Genomic DNA, 26,738 nt, shown 5'->3' with positions numbered 1-26,738 from the left:
TAAAAAATACATATTTTTATTGCATTCCATTTTCCACAAACAATATTTGTATCGCAAGATCAAGATGAAAGAAGCTATGTTTAAATAACATTACATTTTTTCATGCACACTGATAAAAAGCCAGGAAATTCAAAGTTAAGGTTGACGTTCCAACCTTAATAAATGTCCTGTTCTCAATCCCTCCCACCCCTAAGGTTATGATTAAGGAAAAAAGTATCATTCATAAAACTTTGCAAGCATGATGAATCACATCACACCCTAACCACAGCTATTCATTTCATTTGTCTGTGATTTACTCAAGATTACACTTTCAAATGTTTTCTTCGACATTTGGTCCTATATGGGGAAATATCAACAGTTACTTCTTTAAACTCTTCAAACGGTGTGCAATACCACTGTAAATAGAAATGAATTGCACTTTACTGGCAGAACGTACTTAGTTTTATTAGGTTTTGCCCAAAATATTGATTTTTGCTAATGATTTCCTATGTCAGGGAACGATGATGTTACTGAATGTCACATTTTTGTCAGGAAAAGCCGAGTTGTGAAACCTGATCTTTGTAAGTAGGTGCTTGTATTCAAATTGGAGTCCTATTAAAGACAGGCTGTGACACAGAAATGCATTCATACAGTCAGATGCATGTAGAATCAGTGCCTGAAATTACTTCTGGGACCAGACTGTGTTGCTTTGGCTTCACTGGATATATTCCGGTTTTAAGAAAAAAACTGATCCCTATGCTGGACTGGTACACTGGACTTCACCTGCTTTGTGAGTCACATATATCATCAACATAAGGAATCAAGTTAATTCTTATGCTGCCTATACAGGTAAAGTATTTGGGAAAAAAAGGTTGCAGAGAATTCTTACAGACTCAAATTCTAGTCACTGCACCCAAATATATCCAGTTGTGTTTGCCCATGTGCTCTGGATATATATCCTACTGGATTTTTTTTTTTTTTAGTGTTTATTCATAAACTGCTGATTCTAGAGTCAAGGTTCATCCCACAGGACTGAAGTGATCTGAGTTAGAAGCCAGTATCCCCAAGCCCCTTAGACAGTCCATCAGGGCAGACAGACTTCAAGTGGACTGTGGAGTCCACTACAGGTGCTCACATCTCTGCAGCCCTCAGAGTGTTTCCATGATGACTTGATACTTGGATAAGAGCCAGCAGTTAAATAATACGAGCCCATATCTAGTATCCATTTTATTTTTCTTAACTGATGGAGTCAATCAATTCTTTCCGCACATGAGATCCGCAGAAGTCAAAGTGAGGTCCTCATCTCCATACACTTCACATATCTCCAACATACCAAAGTCTTTCCCAGCTGTTTCAACCATCAAGGCACTGCTTCCTCTGGTCTACATTAGCTTTGACTTTGACTTCAGCAGTCTCCTCCTTTCCGCTTTTGTTGCAAACCACTCGAAACAGTACTGACCAATTAATCTGATACTTTTTGTTTGGCCTCCTTCAGCTTCACAACTGACTTAGACGTATACTGTTTGAACATAAACTCTATCACAGTCCAATGTTCCCTGCCTATATAACCCCATAATGCATTGAGACATCAGAGGTCTCCTTTACCCTTCCAGTGACACCACGTTCAATCACATTTTGCTCTGCTCTCATCTGAATAATACTACATTCTTCCAGTATCAAAATAACCAGTCTTCAGCTAGCTTTGCTTAAATACTTACTTTTTGTATTAATTCATCGGTGGTGCCCATAGTGCCTTCCTCTCCACCACTGATTGAGTAAGTGTCAGGATAAGATATTGTCCAAACTCTATCCATTCTCTTGCAAGTTGGCCCCATCTCCACACATGTATACTGCACTGATCTGGTCTGGTCTGTCAGGAATGCAAACTGTGAGCTCAACAGGACAGGAACTGCCCTGTGTTTTGAGGTAATGAGGTCCTGATTCATGGACATTACTGTAATTTTAAGGTTTAACAAGAAGATCAGACAGCTGCAATGTCACTAAGTTGAGAGAGATGGCATTAGTCTGCTACACACTACACCTGTTTCTGTTAGTCAGAGCAGAGTTTGAGAATTATAGCAACTCTCTGACTATTAATGGATCAATTAAAGGAGAGATTTTTCCCATTTTATAAGAAAATTGTGTAGATAGTTTTTTTCAGTTGCATATCTAACTTTTTGTGGTTTCTAGAGTAGACAGTAACTTCCAGCTCCTTGCTTACTGAGTCATATCTGATGGACAGTGTCCCCTTATTTCAGCATCCCAGGATCACCACTGACTGCCAGTGAATTTTCCAGTAAAGCACAGGTCACTGTTAAAACCTACAGCATTTCAAGCAGTAATGTTAAGTCATCAGAGTGGCTGTCTTTTCCTGTATGATAATGTGGAAAATTATCAACACAGGGAGTCAGCACACAGGATTATAAAAGGACTAAAATTATTTCCATAGAAGTACGCCAAATGAAAATGCACGTTGCTCTCATTCCTGCTAGTACTAAGGATATTAGATTTGTTATATAGGGAGACTTGTTAAGAGATATTGATTTTCAAAATTGTTAACAACTGGGACATAATCAGGGATGGGTAGAAGAGGATATATATGCTTTTCTGATAGGGCTAATAGATCAGAAAAGCTGTTGTGGCTTGGGTTTTAAACCCAAACCCTGCATGAGCATCAAGAATCATATCATCATATTTCTGAAGAAAAATATTTATGGAAATAGCTGCAGACTTTCTTGAAATAGCTGCAGACTTTCTTGAAGATGTAGTCATCAGTGCTCAGCATCTGTAAGCATGTTGTGAGCAAATTTTTTTGTGATAAACAAGTGAAATGAAAAGGTGGGATAAGAGGTGGGTGAAGGAAGGTAAAGAATCATAGAGCAAACTGTATTCTTAGTTAAAACAAATCTAGAACACGTGTTTGAGCACCTAATGTGGTTTTAGAAGATTTCAGAGTATTAAGCAGCCCCTCATGAGTGTTTGTCCTGCTTCCCCTACGTTGCTGCATTGTCTATGCACTGAAAACCTGTCCCCCACAGCATTGGATATCCATTATGCATTTCCTCAGCTCCATACTTTCCCCAATGTGATAAAAATCACCAAATATGAAAAAAATGTTAAAAACCATACTTCAAATGGCAGTTCATTAATCTTATTGTACATAATTTAGAAGTTGCTATAAGAGAAAAGTCAATATTTTAGCAAAAATAAGAGGAAAAAAACAGGAAACAAAGCAGCAATAAAAAAATTCTGTTTGACAAGAGGATTCACCTTGGTTACAAGTCTTCGTTTTCTGCTGGGACCTCCCAGTCCTGGCTTAGTCCTGGCTTTAGTGCTTCCTTTAAGGATTCAGTGATAGGCACACCCTGCATTAACCTTTTATGCTTTATGTCATATTGCTTTGTGGTGCAATACTGACTCAACAATCTTCTCACTTTACGTTCTGGCAATATAAAATGCTTCTGGTCCCGGCTGTCTTTGTAGTTTGTGTCCTGCAACAATCTGAAACTAGAGATGTGAGCAAAAGTTTCATTCTGAAGAGACCGTGGTGAAGAGCTGCTTTATCCTCTTCTAAGCGCCGATTTCCTACACGAAGGGAAATTTGTGTCAGGTTGACACAGAGCCGACGAATTCACATTTCTCCATTAATTTCTTTAGTTATCTGAAGTATTTGTATTTCCCCGATAATTTCACACATCTTTGCTGGCATTTGTCCTTAATTTGTCTTTAAACGAAATACTTGCCACCTCACCTAAAAGGAGCTCAAATAAATTACGTTGCTCTGCGGATCGATCATACGTATTTATCCAATCTTTCATCCACCGAGCGTTTTTACATAACACTTAACATTTAGACCTCTTCAACTTACTATTACTTTTGGATGCTCTCTAGTCAACACTTCTCTTAACGGATGTTTTACAGCTCCTCTTTGCCTTATTAGTTCATTCACCAGGTGTTTTAATGAACGATATGCATCATAAATAAGCACATCTCTGAGCGACACTCTCCTGGTTCGTTCAGAAACCTCCTGGCGCTAGTAAGAATGAAATCAGTCTCCCCGCTATTTGCTCTTTATTTAGCCTTAGGCATGCCACTAAATCATTAGAGCCGACACAACGCCGCCGATCACTGCCGCAGCAGTGGCGATGGCGGTGGTGCGACAGGATGGGGAGAGGTTGGCTGTCGGCCCCGAGGAAGGGTGGGGAGGGAAGGTCCCCCTTCTGCAGGGCCGCCGGGTACCTGCAGTGCCGCCACGGCCGCCGGGACCGGCTGCGGCCCGCTCCGGAGCTGTCCAATGTAGCCCCGCTCCCGCTCACCTTCCGCAAGCCGCCGCGCCGCTCCGCGCCGCGCCGCGCAGCCCGCGCCCTGCCCGCCCCCCGCCTCTGACGGCCCGCGGAGGCGGGGGGCGAGCTGGGAGGGGAAGCGTCCTTCCCGCGGCATCATTCCCAGGAAAAGAGGATGCGTGGTTCGCTCGCTGTGTTGCAAATGACGGCAGATCCCGGTCCGCGGTCGGAAATGTTTGCGGTCCTGTAAGCAAACAGGAAGGATTTTCGCGGAGCGGAGCGGGATCCTTCGGCCGCCCCCACCCGCCTCCTTTGATCTGATGGGCTTTGAAATCCCCTTAGAAATTAGAGACTAATTAGCCCCAAAGCGAGAGTGGCAACAATGCATGACAAAGGCGAAGATTAGGCTTTAAGAAGGCAGTGCAAGAGTAATGGCCAGCCACTCCTAAACGAGCTGTGTGCACAAATCGTGCCCGAAGGAAAATCGATCCGATCCAACCTGGGTGTGTCTAACACTGCCAGCGACTGCCAGGGCCAAACTGTTTCTTTAAAGACAGTCTATGGTGTGGGAGGGTGAAGAGACAACCCCTAACCTCTTCCAGCCTCCCAAGACAAAAGCAAAACAATCCCCAACGTCCGTCCCCAAGGAAACCTTCATCAAAGAAAGGTATTCAGCGGTGTCGGGTGTACGGGTGTGTTTGTACGCATTTCACGGTATTTTGCGCGGTGTATCCAGCGTTATCAGCGCGTGCAGCCAGGTTGATTCCCTTGTGCAGCGCCGGTGACCGGGACGGCTCTACCAAAGGTGTGAGAGCAACCGCTGCCCTGACTAGGACCAGCTTATCCTCGCCTCATGGGCAGGAGGAAGGAGTTTCAAAGCAAGTGCTTTGAGATTGCCTAAACCGAAATGAGCTTTACGAAGCGGCCTTTTACTGGAAAGGTGTTTGAACTCTAGTTGAAGGGGATTTAGGGGGAATGGAGAGACGATTCCAACAGTTACTACTGGGAATGCAATATCGGGTCCCCTACAATGCTTACTTAGGCTAATGGAGGTCCTGTCATTCAGCTCCCATTGCGCTGGGATACAGGGTAAACATTCCCCGGTGACCCTCTGCGTGCAGGTCCCCTCTTCAGGACATCATTAAAAGCATACATGCACTTGCCTGACATCAATTGTCAGGCTGGCTCTCAGGGTTCAGAGATCCCGACAGAAAGCAGGAAAACAAGCCCAGTGGAGACCCGGCTCTGCGGCTGCGGGCTTTAAAGAGGCTGAAAATCGTTTGGTTGCGGGTATGGAAGAAGAGATAAAAGTGCTCAGCAGGTAAGAGCGGAGGGTTTTGCCAAGAAGGAACTGTCCTTGATCGCTGTGACAGGATTGACTCTCTGGGGACTCCTCTCTCGGGAGCATCCACGCGTCCCCGAGGGGGCTGCCTGTCTCCTCTCATCAGCATCACGGCGAGAAACTTTACAGCCGCTCTTTCTAGTCCTGCTAATCCTGTTATCCGGGAGGTTATAAATATTAACGCCGCCGGGGCTGGGGATGGGGGACCAGATTAAGCCCTGTCTGAAGTAAGATGTCAGCCGGCCTCTTCCCAGCCCACCAGCGCCCGGGGCTGCTGGATGAGTTGCACGGCAGAGCCCCGCAAGTGCCCTGCCCAGAGGCGTTGCTGGGCGCCTCCGTGCTGGATTTCGTGGCCGACCTCTCCCTGGGCGCTCCCCAGGGACCCCCCCGGGCCGGGCCGAGCCTGGGGCTCTGCCAGGTCACCTCCCGGCCTCCCTTCGGGGACAGAGCCCTGTCGCTCCGGGAGGGGATGGCCCGGGGGCTGCCCCTAGCTGCCTTCGGAGATGGAGATCCCGAAGACGACGAGGAGGAGGAGGAAGAGGAGAGGATGCAGAGCGCTTCCCTCCTGGACAGACCCAGGAGAAAGCGGGTTATCACCTACGCCCAGCGCCAGGCTGCCAACATACGGGAGAGGAAGAGGATGTTCAACCTCAACGAGGCGTTTGATCAGCTGAGGAAGAAGGTGCCCACCTTCGCCTACGAGAAGAGGCTCTCCCGGATAGAGACATTGCGCCTGGCCATAGTGTACATCTCCTTCATGACTGAGCTACTGGACGGCTGCAGCAGGCAGGAGGCGAGCTAGGGAGCTCCGGGGCCCGGCGGGATGGGGCTGGGGGCCGGGCACCACCCACGGCACCCACCAGGTGGCCCCGGGCGCTTCCCTCCCCGGGGCGCAGAGCCGTGCTCCTGCCTCGGCTTCTCCCAGCGCAGCCAGGACCATGTAGGTGTAGGGTGCAAAACGAGGAGTGTTTGGGGAAGCGTGCGTTGGGGGCGGGGGAAAGGCGGGGGGAGAGGAGGGATGGAAAGGTTCGGCATGTGTAGGTTTGCTAATATATGTAATTGTTGGGAAGGGAAGGGGGAAAGGGAAGGTCTGGGGACTTGCGGTTGTTGCTGCGTCGCCCGCTTGCTTTAAAATTTTGCAATTTGTTGCCTTGGAGAAAGGTTGGGCCGAGACAGCAGAGCCGGTCCGCTTTGCGGAGTGGGTTTCCAGCGGATTCACTTGCCTACCCAGCTGCCTGCCAGGGAGTAGGAAAATCTCGGCGTGTGCATTTTAAGCTAGCTCTTTCTGCTTTTTTAAAAAATAAACAACTCCTTTTCTTTGAAATCCAGCCTGCCAAGTCCATGCCGTGTGTCACAGGGCCGGTAAAGCGGAACATCTGGACACAACCGTTTGTTGTCACGACTTTCTTCCCGGGACCAGTTCTGCTCTTGCGTGCGGGCGGCCAGCGCCGTCGCTCGCACCGAGCAGGAGCTGGCGGAGGAGGGCCCGGCGCGGGGCGGCACGGCGGGGGCTGGCCGGGCTGCCCCCCAGCCTCCCTGGCAGCGGCGGGGCCGGCCTGGGAACCCGTCCGCGCCCGCCTGAGAGAGAAAACTTGTGAGCCTGTGGGCTTTGATTTTGGGGAGGTCAAGCGGAGACCTTTTCTCTCTCACTTGATCACCACCCCACCCCCCCACCCCCAAGGTTCACTGCTGCAAGGAGAGGAGATACAGAAATTCCGAAAAGCCGGAGCGGGGGGGAAGGGGGAAGCCCGGGCCGGCCGTACCCTGGGGATGGGGACAGGGTCTGCCGCAGGGATCGTTTTGTTAGCGCTATCTACCAATGCCTCGCAGCCGCTTTTACAGGGGCGAGAGCCAGGGAGAGGGGCAGCGGAGGGTGTGGCCGTGGCCGGGCTGGGAGTGGGACAAGGGGCCCGGAGGTCTCCCCTAGAAGCCTGTCCGGCCCTTCCTGATGAGCCCCTGCCCTCTCGCTCGCCCCCCGGCTCTCCCTGCTATTGGCACCTGCCCTCCCCGCTGCCGGGGAAAGACTTGGATTTCTCCCCGTATTTGCAGCGGGCAGGCAGCAACCAGCCTGTCCCGGGCCCAGTCCAGCCTGCGTTCGACTTAAGAACAAATGTCCCATCCAGGCCAGTGGTTCTGCATGACTTTGCAGCACAGCTTTTATCTCCACTGTATAAACTTGTCATGATATTAGTGAAATCAGGATTTACCCTGGATGCAGACTAGTACGGCTAAGACCTAAACCCACCCTAATATCTCTTTGATTTCTTCTTTCATGTTTTTGTCAGCTCCTATAGTAATTCTTCTTCTTTTTCTCATTCCATTCACTTTAATATTATTATGAGTGAACTAATATCCTGTATTAATACCCTAATATTCTTTCTCTTCTCACTTGTTTCCTTGGTTTCTTTTTCCACTTGTTTTTGTTGACCTCCCTGACTCCACACATTGCATTTGCTCTACAGTTGTCAGAATGCTTTTTTTCCAAGAGGCAGTTGGATAGTTAACGCAGCTGGATCCTCTCTAGGAACTGGGGTGTTTCACCTCTTCAGATGGTTGTTGGGGTTTTTTTTTTTTTTTTTCCTAAAAATAAATTGAGAAAAGGAACTAAGAATGAGCCATGTTCCAAAATCAACAACTGTTCGCATGATCCAGATGCATTTTACTGTTACCACTGTCTCAAGCAAAACGATGAAGACAAATTCTTTTAGGATAATGAAATGTGCAATTCAATATTCACTTCTTAGCACTATTTCTCTATGATCTCTATAGAACTGTGCTTTCCACAGCATGATTATGTATCTTTTCATATTTTTTTCTTGCTCATGTCACTGGATAAAATTAGAACTCTATAGCACACAGAGTCTTAAGTTAAGAGATTCATAACGTAAACATGTCTGTAACAGATAATTCAAAAATTATTGGTTTTCTCTACTTGGTTCAATAACAAAATATTGGAATTTGTTCAAGATCCAAGGTTTTTCCATACTTGTGTTAAAGACTAGAGAAAAGCAGAAAGAAAATGTTACATTTTATTTTTAAATACAAATCAAAATCTGGATCCTACATTATGAATCCTGATTTTTAATGGATCACTGGAAATTTTGCAGCAGCAATACAGAACAGTAGTAACATTCTTATATGAGCCACTGATTCTAAAAATAACATTAGAACTTAAAAATGCAGTTGCAGTATAAGCCAATGAACACAATAAACAAACAGCACAGGTAAAGTATCGAGATACATTTCACGTTGCACCAAAGATGTTGGAGGAGCCTCTCAGCCGCACATTGATTTATAGGAGCTGAAAACCTGATGAAGGTTTAATTTTTTATATTTTTCTGTCTCATGCTTTTCCAAAACTGGCAAGGATTTACCACAACAGTAGACTGGATGCAATTTTTTCTTAGACACCTGTGTTAAAACCGCAGCGTGTCCTTATGCCCATGAAGAGCTCAGTGAAACAGTGAGATACCATACTGACCCATCACTTGGCCCATGTGGATGTGTTGAAGTCCTGGAAGCTCAGTATGCTAAGAATATCAACCAATTATGGGAACATTGCCGACAAGCTTCTCGTTGGAGTGCCATCCCATCTCCCTGAAATACAAGACTGAGGGGTCCCTTCTCCCCTCATTCTTATATCAATCCAAGATAGCTGCATCCTAGTCTGTGGAGTCACAGTGCGATAAAACAGCATGTCAGGCTTGGGAAGCCAGTGAAACCCTGGCCCCAATGAAGTGAGTGCAAAAGTGCTGCTAACTTCAGTAAGGCTAGGATTTCACCCACTGTAGCAAAAGGCCTTTCCCTTGCTCAGAAACCCTGCTTGCCACCAAGGCTGAGGCCAGTCCCGGTCCTTGGTCTCCCCAAAGCACCGTGCCATTATCACCGCATTAAGAACAAAAGCTGACAGTGTCAATTACTTCTGGGAAAAGATAATAAGGGGGGTTTTAAAGCCTTAGAGCTGTTTGATCATAGCCCATTTTTAGATCCTGGTCTGAGGCGGGTTTGTTTATATTCTCTTTGCCCACTGAAGGCTGCCTTTTCGTAGAAAGTTGAGTTCCCTTGAAGCTATCACATTACAATTAGTATTCAGACATGTAAACCAAAAAATAAGTCTAAATGAAATCGTATTTGAGGGACATTTCCAAGCTTTCTAAGAGAAGTATAAATAATCAAATGATTTTGCAATCTATAGTCAGGCTGATCTTGTTTTACAGCTGCTCAACCTGAAAGCAGGTTTGAGAAAATTAGTGCTGGAAACAGAACAAAATATTATGATAGCACTGCAAACTCCTGCATCCACATTCTGACCAGCTACTATGGCCCCATGATTGGTGTTTATTATCGCATTTGTCAGCGTTTCCATTATAAACACTCTAGTATGGAGGGTTTATAACTCAGCTATAAAAATTCCCTCCAGGATGAAACTTGATAAGTGAAGTCTTAGTCCAACAACACTTTTTTTTTCTTTTACAAACTTTAAAATAAATTCGTTTTTGAAGTCATGGGGGTACTAAGCAAAAGTGGTGGAAAAGAGTTTTTTATTTATTTTTGTTCTCTGTCAGATCAGTGGTGCTTCTCAAAGAGATTTTCTATGTAGTCCTTTTGGTCCTTTCAATGAACTTGGGCATTTTGGGGTTTTTTTAATAAAAAATAGCCGAGATCCTGAGGCTTGAAGTGTGACTGCTGTGCATCCTGAGTCCCCGTTTTCATAAGCATTTGTTGATTTTACTAGGCTTGAATACTACCAATCTGCAACAATGACAGCCAAGCTTTTCCTATTACTTACACACCAGAAAAGTTACAAGGACGGATAGGTATGCTGATGACAATCTTTTTGTAGTACATTAAAAATTGTTGTCTTTTCTAAAAAGTTGCTAAATATGACCAGTTCAGATTATTTTCTCTCAGACTTTACTCCAAAAAGCATGCTGGTTTCAGATATGGAAGTGAATATTCATCACAGCAGCATACTCAGAATAAAAGAATTGATCGAATAAAAATATTCAACTCCCATTACCTTAAAAATGTAGCTGTTTAAGAATTGCTGCTCAGATATTATTTTAAAATTTGCCTGTATTTCATCCATATTTGACTTTTTCCCTTCTCTGTCCTAGTTTCAGGGGTAACTTTTGGAGTGCTTGGCACTAAATTTTAAGCCCCTAAAATTTTTCCCAGCCACCACTCCACTGATCACCAGCCACAGTCCAGTTCAGTGGTCCTTACACACCTGAAAAGAAGTCAAAGTAGGGAAGAAATCCTGTAATCTCTAGATTTCAGTTCTGTAGTGTCAATTTTCACATGAATACACACTTGTGAGGACCATAATGTATTCAAATTGTTGTGTGCGTTATATTATCTCAGTGTGGCTTATACTGCTCTCAAAGGCTTCAGTGTCGTAACTGTGACGCAGACCATCTCCTCCTACACTGAGGGATTTTAAATGTTTCCCACGTAGAGTTATTGTAGTGAGGAAGGACAGGCTTCACTATTGTCACACGGAGCTTTATTTCAAACCAAAGTAATCAGGCACCCTAAGATGCTAGGGTGTTTATGTTTATGCTTTTGCCATAATTTCAAAAAGAGAGATAAAGAGCCTCCTGTTGATCTAACTGTCTCTCTTTAGCTCTGAAAGCAGAAAAAAGACAATAGTTGTCCATGTTACTTCCAGTTCCATCTTGTCTTGCTCCAAGCTTTACAGGGGTTCAAGGGAAGGTAGTGCATTTTCTGATTTTCTACACAGCAAAGAGGAAATCTGTGCATGGAGGGCCTTCACCATAAATAAATGAACTGAGAGAAGGAGGAGAAGTTAATTCAGATGTTGATACTTCTTTTTTTTTCTAGCATTGTTTACTTACTATACAGTCTTTTACTTTGTTAATGAATTCTAACCTTTGAAACTTAGAGTTATCAGAGGAAAGAGTGGTGACTATAGCACAAAGTGTACAGGAATAAATATACCACAGCAAATGCCGTCACTTCTTGAGCATTTTAGGTTTATGTGGGATAGACGATGTCTCTGATCTGGATAAAAGGTAGCTTAACAAAGACTTTCAAAACAACCAGTGATTTAGGATCATTCATTTTTTGTGTGACCAAGATGAGATATCATATAAATATCCTGATTTTTTGGAGGTCACTGCTGAAACAAAAGGCGTTAAAAAGTTGTGACCTGAAGCCATAGCCATTATTTTGGATTTTGCTAGTGAAATGAAGGTGTGTGGCTCCACTAGCCCTTTTCTCTTCAGCTGTGAGTAGTGATTGCAGTGCACTTACTGCTCATATCCAGTATTGCTGGAAAACTATATTGCATTTATAGTGCCCTGGGATTCCTACTCAAGCTCTTAGGTGCTTGGCAGGGGTGCTTCTCTGTGGAAATCCAGGTGCAAAGGAGGCAGTGGCCCTTGCTCCCAGAACCCTGCCAGGGGAAGGGGCCGTGCTGTCTCCAGGTGGTGTTTCTGGGTATAATGCCAGTTGCAAAAAGCACCCACCCTAATAAATACAACGAGAGATTAGAAATAGAAAGAAAAGTTTCAATACACAGACAAGACACAGAAAATTTTGCAAATGTAAGGGAAGACCCAAAAAAGCCTTGACCTCCCGTTCCAACCCCAGGACTGGTGGCTCTTTGAATTTGCCTTTCACCCCTCCACTGCTCTTCTTCTCTCTCTCTTGGTGTACAGAGGGCCCTTGCAATACAAAAAATGTCTCCTTTAAAACATATTTGTTTGAAAAATGAACACAAAACCTGGTAGAGCTAGACCCAGCCACCGCACATCAGATTTCATGTTGCAACAGTGTGCTACATTTTCTATTAAAGCTGGCGCCAGTGATCACATTCTGCCATTCAGTCCGCTCTGGGTGGTTGTATATTTTCTTAATGAGGATCTGAAATCAGCCCCCTTCACTTAACTGACAGGCTGCCAGAATTATGCCATCTTTCCAAACGCAGAGATCATATGATCCATCTGTTGTCTGCAGCCATGCAGGGGAAACATTTTCCGAAGAGAAATGTGGGTTGGCCCCAAAAGTATGTAATTATCCAAATGCTGAAGTGTTTCAGATGTTTCAAGGTGCTCTTGGACCTGATCTTGGCCCTCTAAGCTCCTATGAAGTCTTTTAGAATAATGTACAAAACTAAGCCATTGAGTTGGCAGGAAATTTTCAGAGTAAAGGAATAAGTTAAAAATTATTCTTAAATAACTTTGAGCTGAATCAGAGATTTAGGACTCAGCAATATCATCTGGGACGTTTGGGAGTGCTTACACTTTTAAGTAGTTCACATTTTTGTTGTTAATATTATCACATATAAAACAAAAAGTAGAGAACATTAAGTGAATATGCAGAAAGATGTTTTAATCTATTTTTAATCATATTTTAATGGTATGCCAGAACATTGCAGTAACACTGCAGCATCCTTGACTCTCATAACTCTGCAAACTACCAGATGCAAGAGAAGTTGTGGGGTGATGAATAATAGTCATGGAGAAGAAAAAAAAAAAAGAAGAAAAAGAAAAAAGATGATTGAGAGACTGTGAAATGAAGGGCTATCTCAGATCTTTCCCTGCCTTACTTGAAGACGCGTGGAATTAATTTCATGTTACATCTGAGCCAGTTTAAATTTTCTTTGCAGATATCTTGAATGTTGCCAAATATGATTAAACTGATAGTTTAGGTCCTCATCAGGTGCCACCTCCTTGACATACAGAACCCAAATTTTAATCATGAGCAAATGGAGCTTTCACCGAAGTACTGATAACTGTGCTTGAACTACTAAACCAAGCCTTGGTAAGATGGAGTTCAAGTCCTATTGCTGAAAACACCTTTACCAGCCCGGAGGTATTAAATTTGGAGACATGCACATGTCCATTACTTTATTCTGTCAACCATACATGGGTTGACAACAGCACAAGTCAATTCTCACAGTTTTATGTTCCACACATCCAGGAACTGAATGATTACAGTATCCCCTGTCAGATCACAACTGCCATACCTATAGACTGAACCACTGAGGAAGTTCTGTGATGTTAATATCATGGGGTTTGCCCTTGCAGAGAAATGAGTTCTAACAAAGCTATGATGAGAACATACGGTACTTGTCATATTTAAAATATACAAGCATACTTCCTGAAAAAAACAGAGATTTCTCATATTCTCTTTGAGAGCAGTAACAGCATGAATCTTCAGTGCCCATTGGCCTAATCCTTTGAAGGATCCAGTGCATAAGCCAACTCTTTGACTGAAGAGGATTTTGGAGTATAAGCTCAGTGCTTTTTGCCTCCAAGCTGAAAAGACATATTAGGTAGCTGAGAATGGCACAGAAAGCTAAAAGTTCTAATGACACCTCCTTCAATCCTGCTTCCCCACCAAAACACAGTTCTTGTGAATCTATGGGTCATTAGGACCATTTATTGAGAGGGTTTCTGAATCACCTCCATACTACAGAAACACCCGGTATCACCCCAAAGATGTAGTGTGACCTCAGAGATGAAAACAGGAGGCTTTATGCCCGAAGTCTTTTCTTTTGCTGAAAACATCCAATGACACATTTTCAAACGACAGGAAGTCTACATGGAGGTTGGTAATGTTTGCCTTGCAGTGGCATGGTGGAAATACTGGCGGCACCGTGGAGGATTTCTAGTCAGTGAAAATCTAGGGAAAACACGAGCTACATTTGCTGTGGTTTCTTTCCACTCTATGCATAATGCTACTACCACCTGTACGGTGCTGCTCTGCTGCACCTGTATTGCAAACGGGGTGATGTTATCCGCATCATTTGCAGTGGGGAGCCGCTAATCCATTCCCTTCAGTTTTGCTGCCGTTGCAGTAGCACCTATTTCAGTGTGGATTTCAGATACCGTTTTCAAATGTTCTTGAGCAAAGTTTAACTGCAACTTTTTGTCATGCAATATTTTGCTAACCTCTATGACTTAAGGAGAGGTGGAAATCCTTTTTTGCCTCAATGGACAGTTTGGGAGGATATGTGTGAAGAAATACAGTGGCTCCCATAACCACAAGGAATGAAAAAGCCTCTTCTATCTCTTTATAGCAGTATAGCTTGCCTCTGATCTACACTAGGTCTGTGAGAATATGAAGGGCTGTTTCTTGCAGTGATAGCTGAGTGACTGTATTGCCTTTTCCCCCTCCTGTCTATACGCCTTTGGGTTCGCCCCTTACCCTTGATGTGAGCAGTTACGAAGTACCTCCTATTATACATCAGATTTAGCGTTAAGAACTTAATTTCCCAACAGTGCGTCTAATCTTTAAACATGGTTATTTTTCTTCTTTTTTGGATGAAATTTACTACCCACAGTGAATTTTGTGCGGAAGTGGTAAGACTTAGACAGTTAACCTGCCAGCCACACTAACAAATCAGATAGTTTGACATCCAGACCAGACTATTAGTTCCTGCAATGAACTGACAACATGAAACCACAGATGGAAGGATTTGGTGTTGCAAAATTTTACCTGCCAAGTTGGAAGCTATGTTGTCCTCTTGACAGAGACAGCCCATTCTGAGATGCGTCTTTGAGAAGGAGAATGTGGCAGCTGTTTCACTTTGTGCAGCAACATGACACAGTGTTATAGGAAAGAAAATACAGAAAATTATCTTAGTTGATTGAAATTAAGCCAAATGACAGTGTGCCATACCACAGCCACTCAATTACATACATTGAATGTAGATAAAGTTGTAGTTACCCATAATGGAATCTGGCCAGAAGACAACATCATGAGTCTTTCCAAGACACTAAAGGATCTCCACTGACCAAAAGTTTAACATGTTGGCTGATAATAACTAGGTTGAAGGCCATTTGGGGATAACCAAAATAGATCGTAAATGTCAGTGTAGATAGCATATGGCTGTAAGCCATTGCAATATAAGTGATCAAACTTCTATCTCTTTGAAAGGAATGACAACCATTTTACTGTCAAATAATCCCCATTCAGCAAAAATTCCTGCAGACATACATCATTCAGATTACCCAAACCTCTGATACAATGGCTCCAAGGAAACAGTGCAGCGAACACTGTGAGGCTGTAGTTTGTTTTTATATTGCCTGCTTTTTTATTAAAAGCTATGCTGTTAAATACTATGTATTGTTGTAGAGAAAAGGATTACCAACTGAAGGTGTAAACTTCACTGTTTTGTAATAAAGCCCTTGCTGTATTCCACTGCACATCCTCTGCCTTTAAATTAATTACATCTGCTGTCACCAAGAGCTGCATTAGCCCATTTGCAAAGTGTGTAACAGCAAAGAATAGCATTAGATCAGACATTAGAAAATTTCATAAACTTCCTGAATACAAATTGAGACATAAACTTGAACATATTCTAGTCAGCAGAGTATTTTGGAATGAAGCCTCCGCTCTGACTTTGAAAATCTGGGCCACATCTTACTGCTTAGGGTCCAGCCCATAGATGTACCACTGAGCTCAAATCATCTTTGCTCTTACTAGGTCAACATACTTTAACAACATTTCTACCATGAAGCAAAATATGGATGTTTTGAAGACTGAAAACAAATTGCAACCTTCATGCAAAGGATTATTTTTTAATTATGGAAAATTCCACAATTCAGCTAAATATTAAGGAACAATGACTGACCCTTTACTCCAAACGCAGCCTGTCTTAAATATTTCTTTTTATTCAAAAATTCTCTCAGGCTGGACCTGTTTTCATTTTTATTTTATTTAAAGTTTAATTGACCCATTTTAGGGCTTGATCCAAAGCCCACTGAAACACTCCCCTTGACATCAAAGGATTTTGGACCAAGTCCTTAATGAATGCAAGCACAAATGTTCTAAAAGGAGAAACAAATATTTCTCTGCTTCTGACATGAACTATTTTTAGTGCTGCAAGGTCAGATAGTAGATTTTGGCATGAGAATATGTTTGAGATAGATACTTTTCAAGGTAGAAGCAGCATCAGTGTGGTATTTTACAATACCACATAGATACAAATACAGATGCTTGTCTGGAGGTCAGAGTACATAGACAGACAGACACATACATACATGCATGCATACATGGACAGTGAACGTGTGTTAATTTACTTTAACATATTAATAAACTACTGCCTCTTCTGGAAAACTGCCCTAGGAGTTTGGTAACAAAGATTTGTGCTCTAGATCAGCTTCATTGTGTGACCTTCTATACGGCCTTTGGTCAGAAATTAAAACTAGGGTATGGCCCTATGGAACAGATCAATCTCTAGTGAACAAGGTGCCCTGACTGATCATCATCCTGTTTTCTAGAAGTGGGCGAATGAGATTGGGGCTGTAAAATGAGGGGTAATGGTATACAGTAGATCTTTAAGCACCACAGCAGATAGTCCATAGCACAAAATAACTAGACTTTGATTCCACCCTGACTGCCTTTTCTGAAAGGAAATGCAGTCTGGCAGAGATGGAGATAAATCCCTCCTCCCTCAAAAAGTCTTCTAGCTCTAGGTAGGTGTCCTTAGAGGTAAGGCAACTGTGGAAAGATTGAGATGAGTGTTCACTTCTGTGAACCTTCCCCTTCCAGGATCCCCTCCCCTGCATGGCTACAGTCAGCCCCTGTGTGGTCTCAGGGTGGGAAGAGGTGGATGGTTTCCAACTTGCAGCCCTGGCATTCAATCAGGCTACCAATCAAAAAACCATTTCCATTTGCCTAGGAGAGCATATGTGTATGTCAAGACAATCTTCCATGCCGTTTCCCTCACACCAGGCTTTGCTGCCTACCTCAGAGGTAAAGGAGAGCCTATTACCCTGTCAAATGAACTCTTACAGGGCTCTTGTGAGTCATGGTTGTTTCTTACATGACCTTTTGTTTCATCTTGTTCTCTGAGATCCCAAGAGCAGCTGTAAGCCTAAAGGAGACCACACTGAGTAGGAAGCACAGGGGGTTCTTCCCCAGGGTGCAGACATGGCTAACAGGGGAAAAGCCCACTCCCATGCTGAAATTCTGGCTCTAGGATTCTGACTCAAATTGTACGAGCTGCAGGAAGAGTTTGAGTGCGTTCCTAGGAAGGAGGCTTTGTGGAATGCTTTATCCATCATCTGTGCCCAAGGTGCGCCCTCCCCCATCTCGTAAGAAAAAGCAGAATTTGTGGCTAAAAAGGCCTGAAATTTTATGGAGTTTCCATGGGCTGAGTGTACTGAAAGATTGAATATATAGATTTGAGTAATGTGTGGGAGCAGGAAGAATACAAAAAAGATATATTTACGTAGTTCAGGAAAGATGGAAGAGATGGAAAAGCAAAAAAAAAAAAAAAGTCAAAGGAGCTGAAATTGCAAATAAGCTCCATTATTAATATAAATAACTAATATCCCCTGGAGTGTAGATAAGCTTGTTTTACTAAGCAGTCTTTTCAGATTTAGACATGAAACTACATAAACAAGACCCAGAGCCATAATTAGGGGCAGAGCTCCACCATAGCATAAGGTATGTTGATCTCTTGTGATGGGAAGGACTGGTATTCTCTGGGGTGGAGGTACTCATGCTCTTCTTAAAAAGCCCCATCCACTGCCATGAATTATTTCTGGAGCTGAATAAAACATCTATAAATAAAAGATTTTATATTAAAACACGTGTTGTAAATCATTCCAGATCTTAATCTACGAGGACACCTGTCTCCTGTGTGGGATCGCTTGTTTGATAGTGGGACGGAGGTATTCCTTGGCCTTGCACTGAGGCGAAAATTGGGAAGAAAGGGCGATGCAGAGCAAACCAAAGCCCTGGGCGCGGGGCGGCGCAGCGCTCCCTGCCGCCGGAGCAGAGGCGGGGCGGGCTGGGGCGCGGGGCTGGCCGCGCACCGGGGAGCCCGGGAGGGCTGGAAGCACGGCGGCTTCCCTTCAGGAAAGTTAAAAAAAAGCCATTGTCACGTCCTCCTGTGCCAGCCAGCCGTTAGGACTTCTAGATGAATGACCGCATCACGACGAGCTTAGAAAATAAAATAAAAATGACTGCAGTCATTTTGACAATGAAACTGATTCCTTGAAGGATTCCCGTCTTATCCTTCCTTTTTCCAGAGCTTCCGAACGGAGCGAGTGGCAAAGCGCCGTGGGCTAGAAGCACACCAGGGAGAAGTGTCCGTGTGTCCGCGGAGGGTCCGCGGAGGATTCGCGCCGCCCAGCCCGGGCCCCGCTGCCCCGGGGGGGCGGCCGTGCCGCTGCGGCGCGGCGCAGGGCGGGCAGCGGCCCTCGGGGCGCTCGGGTCCGCCTGAGCGAGAAAAAACACTCGGGGCTCGCTGAAACGCGGAGGTTTTGAAGGAATCTGTGCAAACAGAGCCGGGAGCGGGCGGCCAGCATCTCACCCCCGTGAAAATCGGGTGAAGGGACTTGGGCTGCCCGCCTTGCTCTGCCCGGGGGGGAGCGACTCACCTGGGAGTCGTGCCCGCCGCCGCCGGCCGGGGCGGGGACCGGCGGGGAATCGTGCCCTCCGGTGGCCGCCGGCCGCACAGCCCCACAGCCCGCCGGCCACGCTCCCCGCGGCGCGGCCCCGTCCCGCGGCCCCCGCAGCCCGAGCCCCGCCGGCGGAGCCGAGCAGCACCGCGCCCACCGCCGCCAGGCCCAGGTAGCGGGGCCTCATTAACTGGCGCTTGGCAGCGCCTCCGTGTCCTTGGTTGCATGGGCTGCCGCGGTGAATAGCAGAAAGAAAAAGGAGAAAGAAGCCGAAAAATGAGTCCCGCTCTCAGACGCTTCATATATTCTTTCTGCCCGTTTGCTGTTGCTCTGTGCAAGTTTGTCCCAGGGCGCAGTGAGAGTTCTCAGCGCATCTCGGGGCGTGCTTTGAACGCGGAGCAAATTACAGCATAAACGACAGTGTGGAAAGTGGCTGGGTTCTCTCTTGTCCCTTTTGAAGGGATTGGGTCTCGACCAGGCTTTCACCTAGCATCTGTAGGAATTAAAATACATGGCCATGGAAATTACTGGGGAAACTTCAGTTGATTTCAGTGTGCTTTGAAATAGGTCTTAAAGGTACAGCTTCTGAGGAAACTCCAGACTGAAAGCTTCCACATCAAAATCAGTCAGGCGGCCGTCTCTAAGTGTGCATGTGTGTAATAGTGGCATTGCTGAATATCCCAAGAAATCCCTACCAGTGAGAGAGTTTGGTATTTTACCACAGTCAACAGCCTTTGAGAGCTAAATTACAATGTATGTATGTGCATGCCGTATGAGGAACACCGAACAGCCTGTTGCAACCCAGTTGTAATTTTTGTGTACGCACACAACACATTGGTGAGCAACACTGGAGTTGTAACAGCCAGATCTTGTGCACATTAGTTCTTAAACTTCTGCACTGATTTATTAACAGGCAGTCAAAATCAGACCTTTCATTCATTCCTAAACAAAAATCAAAGAAAGAATCAGACTGTTGGCCTACTCCCCTCAAAAACTGTGATGTTTCTGCCTGGCTAAGGCAAACCCTGCTTGTCCCAGCATGAGAGTGTCTCAGCAGCTGACAGGTGCCTACACAAGGACCAGCGTATAGTTGGGAGGATTCCTTCCAGCTGTTTCCCCGTGATCAGCCATGACCACAATGAACATCACAGCCCAACTTGTTCTGTCATTCTGCTAAGCTTATTTCTCATTTCATCTTCCTAGAAGCTTGTCATTTATTTAGCTCCATGTTCGCACCCACACCTGTAATCTAGGTGGTTACTTTACCAGTGTTACACGTTACTGCACAGATGACAAAATGCTGGAGTTTTCTATGTCCTGACAGTGCCCCATGCAAGGTCTGATCACACAGCACACATTTTCCTTAGCTGAGGCCCAGCAAAGCTTGCAGGAATGGACCTGGAAATAACCCTGGAAAGGCCCTGAAGCTGCTTGTAGCTTTGCTTGCCACCTCCAAAGAGCAAAGCAGGGTTGAGAGCCTGCTCAAGGAGCCAGGGGAGTCCTCACCCAAGCCATGCCTATGCATAGCAGAGAACAGGACATGGCATCCTTCATCCCATGCTCCAGAGTGATCTGCGGGTCTACCTTCGTGGCTTTTGGGGGTTCAAAACAGATGGTTTAACACTGTATGGACTACACTCTGATTACTGTTTTGGTACAGAATAAAAAGCCTCCATCTCCATCTCCACCAGAACTGTATATTTCAAAATAAACCAGAGTTGAATTGATTTTCTTTAAAGTCTGCACTGTCCCTGCTCCCCTTCCCTCCCAACACAGGCATATGCATGCACATGGCAAAAGACCAACTGTACATGCGCACACACACATAGAAACACACCTCACACATAAACACACCAGTATGTCTTTCTCTCTCACACAGCCCCCCAGACGTGACTCTGTGACACATCCACCCTCCTCCAGACACACCTCTACACGCCCGCACAAGGCAGCGTTGCTGCCCACCAGCAGGCCTGGGGGATCCAGGCGGGCTGCCACAGCCAGCCCAGTGGCAGGTCCCCTGGGCCGGACCGCTCCCACCACAGCTTGCCTGGCCTCTGCACTCCTGTGGTGGGTCTTGGCAGTACCAGCATGGACTCAGTTTCCTTTACGCTGAAGCACATGAGTTGTGAATCAAAGACAAATCAAAAAGCAAAATGAAAATCATGGGATTTTCTGCATAGCCATGGATCATACAGCAGTGTGCAGGTCCCAGGTAGCACCACATGTGTTCTGCTAACTCCTGCTGGTTGCTTTTGCTGCAGTTTCCATAAAGAGTAACTGACCCTAAACCCAACCATCTACCATGGTCAACCCCTCTTCTCTCTCTTCAAGGTCACCCCCTCCCTACATTTCTCTGTGTTTTCTAGTTTTCCAAATCATGTAACACTCCCTCTCTACCTATCCTTGCCTCTCCCACACACCCTCCTCTGCACACCCTCCTCCTGCCCCATGGCAAGCCGGTGGTGTCCTGCATCCCACTCAAAGTTCAGCTGACCCAGACAAGCCATGCCTCCTGCTGTAGCACCAAACCCCCAGGAGACGCTGCCCCTCCCTCCTTTCAGGCAGTGGATCACTTCCATTGATTTTGCTGATGTGGGGCTCCACCGTCCAGGCATGGCTCCAGCATCCTGTTCCCAGCAAGGTAGCAGTTACCCAAAACCAGATCTTGTTTTGTACTGTGATGTTTTTGCTGTAAGAAGCAGGGAGGAGTGAGAAAAAAGGGGAAGAAGGAAGGAAGGAAGGAAGGAAGGAAGGAAGGAAGGAAGGAAGGAAGGAAGGAAGGCAGGCAAGCCCCCAGAGCTCCCCACAGATGCTCACCACCACTGTTTCCAACCTTTGGTCTGTATGACACTGCTCAACACCCCAGAGGAGCACTGGGGCTCTGGGCTCAGCCGAGATTATTGGTAAGGAGGAGGTGGAAGGAGACCCAGCTCTTCTTACCTTGGGGGCAGCAGCTGCTGCCAACACAAGGGAACCCCCAAAGCTTTGTGGTGTCAAGGTGAGAGGAGAGTCCTAGGGGTCGCAGCACACACGGCAGGGACAAGCTGAAAGCAGGGAAGCTGTGCTCGATCACTGCGGGTCTGTGTGCCGACGTGCCTTCCCTCGCCTGGTAAGTCGGCCCGTTTCCTCCCCTGGTCCTGTTTCCGGCTGTTCCCCAAAAAGAAGGTTTAAGGCAGACTGTTATTTGCTCGCATGGCGGGAAGGAAGACTCAAGGAGGAAAGCTCACCCGGGGGGCAGCAGAGGAGCGGCGGGGCAGCTCCGCCCGCGGCGGGTGCCCGACGGGCGCTGCGGTGGGGAGCGGGGCCATCGGCCGGGCCGGGCCCGCTGCCCCTGGGCGGCGGCTGCGCCGGGGTCCTGGCCCCTCGCAGCGCCCGGGGTGGGAGGGAGGCCTCTGCCCGGAAGGCAGAGAGCCCCCAGGCAGAGGGGAGAGGCGGCCCTTTCCCCCGGAGCAGATGACAGCGCTCTTCCAGAAGCCTCGTCTTTTTCGTCTCTGGGATTTATTGCTCCTCTGCTATTTCGTTCGCCCTCTCCGCCCTCCCACCTCAAAGGCAGCCGGGGAGCCGCGGCACTGCCCCGGCGCTGCCCGCTCTGCCCCACGCCCGGAGGTGCCCCGTCTAAGCGGTGGCTGCCAGGCCGGCAGCGGAGGCGTGCGGTGCCCTCGCAGGGAGCAGGAAAAGTGCATCGCCCCATTTATTAATGGATGGCAATTTCTAGCTTTCCCTCCCAGGCGTTCCCCGTTTGAATCTGAGCTGTTGTTAAAAAGACACACCACCTGCTCTGTGCTGCTAGCGAGCGGGCAAGAAGGCACAAAGGCGGGGGATGGGGAGAAATAGTTTTGCCTGCGAACATAGAAGAGAATTTAAAATAAATAAGCTCGGTTCCCAGGAAGTGCTGGGCTCAGGCGCCTTCAGGGAGGGCGAACTGAAGTGAGCGGTCAGCAGGCACAGAGTGTCGGCAGAGAGGGTCTGCACACCCTCCCGTCTGCCGGTGTGCCAGGTTGGGGGCTGCAGGGGCGCGGATCCTCTCGGGTTTCTCTTAAGACGAGCTCAAGGACTGATGCGTATGTACGAAGCCAGTGCCTAGTTTCCCCGCTGCTTCCACCTCTGAAGATGGCTTTCTCCGAGCGCAGTCCTCCATCCTGACAGGACAAGGCTGTGCCGTCCCCCGTCCCCAGCCCAGAAATGTGCGGGTCTCTCGGCAAGCCAGACCTCGGGGGCGTTCGGTGATGGGAGCGCGGTGCGTGCGAGAGCGGGACAAAATTAGGATGTGCCTGGATGCTGCCCCGCGGGTAATTTCCCCTTCCTCCCTTTCGCTGCAAGCCGTGCCCGCTGCCGCGGGGAAAGCCCGAGAGATGCGGGCTGCCTCACGGCTGCTCCGGGGCAGCCGCCCCCCAGCGCAGGCACTAAGCGGCCCTCTGGGCCCTCCGCAGCATCGCAGGGGGTGCACGGGCACCCCCATAACCTCCCGGCCGCCCAGCACCACCCCAAAGCCGAGTGGGAACCGAAGGAGCCTGAGGGAGAAACCGCGGAGAGGGAAGCCGAGAAAGGGGTTGGGGTAAGGATGTATGGGGGGGGGGGGGGGGGGGGGGGAGGCCAGATCACTTGTGAATGGCTTGAAAAAAATAATTGGGGGAGGGCGTGGGGGGGAAGCGGAAACTTTCCTATAAAACTCAGCAAAAGTCCCTCCTCTCCACGTCAGGCCAATGACACTGCTGCCCCCAAACTTTCCGCCAGCAGGAGCTATAAGAACCTCCAAGTCTTCAACTTTCTCCCAATCCCAGACACCTCGAAGGGGCTCCAAGGAGGGATCGGGAGGGATTTTTTTTTTGGTTGGCTTTTTTTTTTTCCTCTTGGATCCTGATGCCATCCCCCCTCCCCCCAAAGTGAGGTCCTGCCTCCCTCCCTCCCTCCTCCTCCTCCTTCTCCTCGCAGGCCAGCGAAGCAGCCGATCAAGGGGGAGCTGGCGGGTTAGGTGCCCCCCTCTTCTCCCTGCCCTCCCCCCCCTCCCGGCCCGCTTCTCGCGTCTCCCCCCAGAGATGATGCAGCAGGACGAGTCAAACTCGCCAGTCTCCCCCGCCGACGACAGCTTGAGCAACAGCGAAGAGGAACCGGACCGGCAGCAGCTGCCCAACAACAAGAGAGGGGGGCGCAAGCGGCGCTCCAGCCGCCGTAGCGCCGGCGGCGCCGTCGGGGCCGCGGACGAGCCCTGCAGCCCGGCCCAAGGCAAGCGGGGCAAGAAGTGCGGGGCGGGCGGCGGCGGCGGGGGCGGCGGCAGCAGCAGCGGCGGCGGCAGCCCCCAGTCCTACGAGGAGCTGCAGACCCAGCGGGTCATGGCCAACGTGCGGGAGCGGCAGCGCACGCAGTCGCTGAACGAAGCCTTCGCCGCCCTGCGGAAGATCATCCCCACGCTGCCCTCGGACAAGCTGAGCAAGATCCAGACCCTCAAGCTGGCGGCCAGGTACATCGACTTCCTCTACCAGGTCTTACAGAGCGACGAGCTGGACTCCAAGATGGCAAGCTGCAGCTATGTGGCCCACGAGCGGCTCAGCTACGCCTTCTCTGTCTGGAGAATGGAGGGCGCCTGGTCCATGTCCGCATCCCACTAGCAGGCGGCGTACCCCACCCGCATCCCCCCGGCAGGAGCCCTAGGTAAGGCAGGGACCCCGAAACCGGCGGGGAGGGGGGGGGGGGGGGAGCTGAGGGGCCGCCGGCTGCGCCGTGGGCCGGGCACGCGTGACCGTGGGGAGAGAGGGGCCCTCCCCGTCCGGCGGGGCCTGGCTTCCAGGGCCGGCCGGAGAGCAGGGAGGCTGGGGTGCCCCCCCACGGCGCGTCCCTCCCCCTGCGCGTCCCGAGGTGCGCCCCTGGCCCCGCGAGGCCCACGCGTGGCGGGGCGCTGCCGGCGGCCGGCGGGGGTGGGCTGCGGGCGGGGAGGCGGCGGCGGTGCGGGTGTGCCCCAGCCAGATGGGGCCGGCCTGAGATCACTTTTTCACCAAGCGCTGCGGAGCCAGCGGGGCTGCTGGGATGGCTCCTGCTGCTGCTGCTAGTATTTTGAAGTGAATCCATGTCCGCCTGCGTGCTTCCCGACGAGCGTTTCCTACCGCCCAGCAGCCCCCTTCCCTCGGCTCTGACACCGCTGGCTGCCGGGCCGGGGTGTCACCCGGCCACCGCACCGCCTGCACGGCAGAGACACACGTTTCGCCCTCCGCTCGTCATGCCCGACACGTGTGTTTCCAGAGACAGAGAGGTGTAGGTGGATGTGTGTGTGTCTTGCATTTCAGTAACGAGTTTTCCGCCCTCTCTGGGTTTTTGCAGATGACATTGTTCCCACAGAAGGAGAAAATGGACAATCTAGAGACTCTGAAGTTGGATACGATTTTTTTGGTCTTGTCTAAAAAAAAATGTACCAAGGATTTCTTGGAAATTAGAAGAGCAATATCCAAATTCAAAGCAGGGCGTGGGGAGCACTTAAGGAAAGAGAAAGAGAGAAGGGCTTTGGACAGTGACTACCCTTTGGGCGTCGGTACAATCCACACATCTCTGCATTCTGATAGAAGTCTGAGTCGTTCGATTTTTTTTTTAATTTGACGAAGAATGTTGGAATTTAACTTTTTTTTTTATTTGCCTTTTTTGCATGCATTCCCAAGAGGTCGTGCCTATGAGCCACTGATGAAAGGAAATACATTATTGTGAACTTTCTTCATTCTTGAATGAAACCAAGCAACCAACCAAAAAATATCCCTGTAGAGATGAAAACCTTTTTTTTTTTTTTTTTTTTTTTTAGGGGGGAATAAGCTGGGCTCAAGCTGTTATATACCCGGTTCCTAACTTTTTTATTATTATTATTTTCCTCTGAGAAAAAAATTAAACATTTTATTTATTTATTGATGACCCATGTTAAAATGCAAATAGATCCGGTGTCTAAATGCATTCCTATTTTTATGATTGTTTTGTAAATATCATTGTATATTATTTTTCTGCAATAAATAAATATGATTGAAATTTTAATAACCTTAAAGTTTGGTCTCTCTGAGAACTCAGGGTTGGAACTGGAGATAAATACCTGCTTGTTGAGTTGTAAAGACACCCAAGAGAGAGGGGGCACTAGTATAAACAAACCAGGCGAAAAACGCAAATAAACTAGCTACTGACAGACACAGGCACGTTATTTATTGAGACAGCTTTATTATTCTGCGCTGAAGCTCACTGCATTGGGGGTGGGTGGGTGGGTAAGATATTATTTTCGCTCTTTCTCTCTCTTTCCCCCTTTAATCTTAACGCCGTGGGCCGCGGAGTTCCGCGGGGAGCGGAGCTTTCACCGCGGAGCTCCGGCGCTGCCGCCGTGCTTTGCCCCCCAGATGTAGGGCAGGAGCAAGGCCCATTCCCCAGCCCCCAGAGCAGGCATGTTTGCTGATATCCCTGAGGAAGAGGCATCGATTTTAAACAGGGATTCGTCCATCCACAGGCAAGGCGAGAGAAAGTGAGATTGAAACAGGGAAGTGTCTAGCGAGTGGGGTTTTCCGGTGGAAGTGATGTTTGACTGCTCTGCTCTCTAGGGCTTCATATAATATATAGACTAGCGATCACGTTTTCGTTGTACAAAGCTCGGAGGGATACGCTAACCCGCCCTCTTCTCCTTTTCTACATGTAGGGCGCATGTTGCCTCTGTTTCTTCTCACCATACCCTCCGCGGGGTCCCAGTATGCGGCGAGACCCCAGCTGTAAGAGAGAGGAAACCTCCAGCTCTGAGGG

At 47.8% G+C, this 26,738-nt stretch overlaps 2 protein-coding genes across 2 annotated transcripts; both read left to right on the top strand.

Annotated features, from left to right (window-relative positions):
• The first annotated feature begins 5,836 nt into the window (after positions 1-5,836).
• Positions 5,837-6,406, top strand: FERD3L (Fer3 like bHLH transcription factor). The gene has a single exon (XM_009821315.2). It carries the CDS (start codon positions 5,837-5,839, stop codon positions 6,404-6,406), a length of 570 nt encoding a protein of 189 aa, XP_009819617.2.
• Positions 6,407-24,025: 17,619 nt separating this feature from the next.
• TWIST1 (twist family bHLH transcription factor 1) lies at positions 24,026-25,653 on the top strand. Its single transcript, XM_059818985.1, has 2 exons — positions 24,026-24,638; positions 25,302-25,653. The coding sequence occupies exon 1, from the start codon at positions 24,026-24,028 to the stop codon at positions 24,593-24,595; it is 570 nt and encodes a 189-aa protein (XP_059674968.1). The 3' UTR covers positions 24,596-24,638; positions 25,302-25,653.
• Positions 25,654-26,738: the final 1,085 nt, after the last annotated feature.

Source organism: Gavia stellata, chromosome 6, assembly GCF_030936135.1.
Source record: "Gavia stellata isolate bGavSte3 chromosome 6, bGavSte3.hap2, whole genome shotgun sequence".
NCBI classification, from domain to species: Eukaryota; Metazoa; Chordata; class Aves; order Gaviiformes; family Gaviidae; genus Gavia; species Gavia stellata.
The sequence above is the reverse complement of the archived record's forward strand: the minus strand, read 5'-3'. Positions and strand labels throughout refer to the sequence as shown.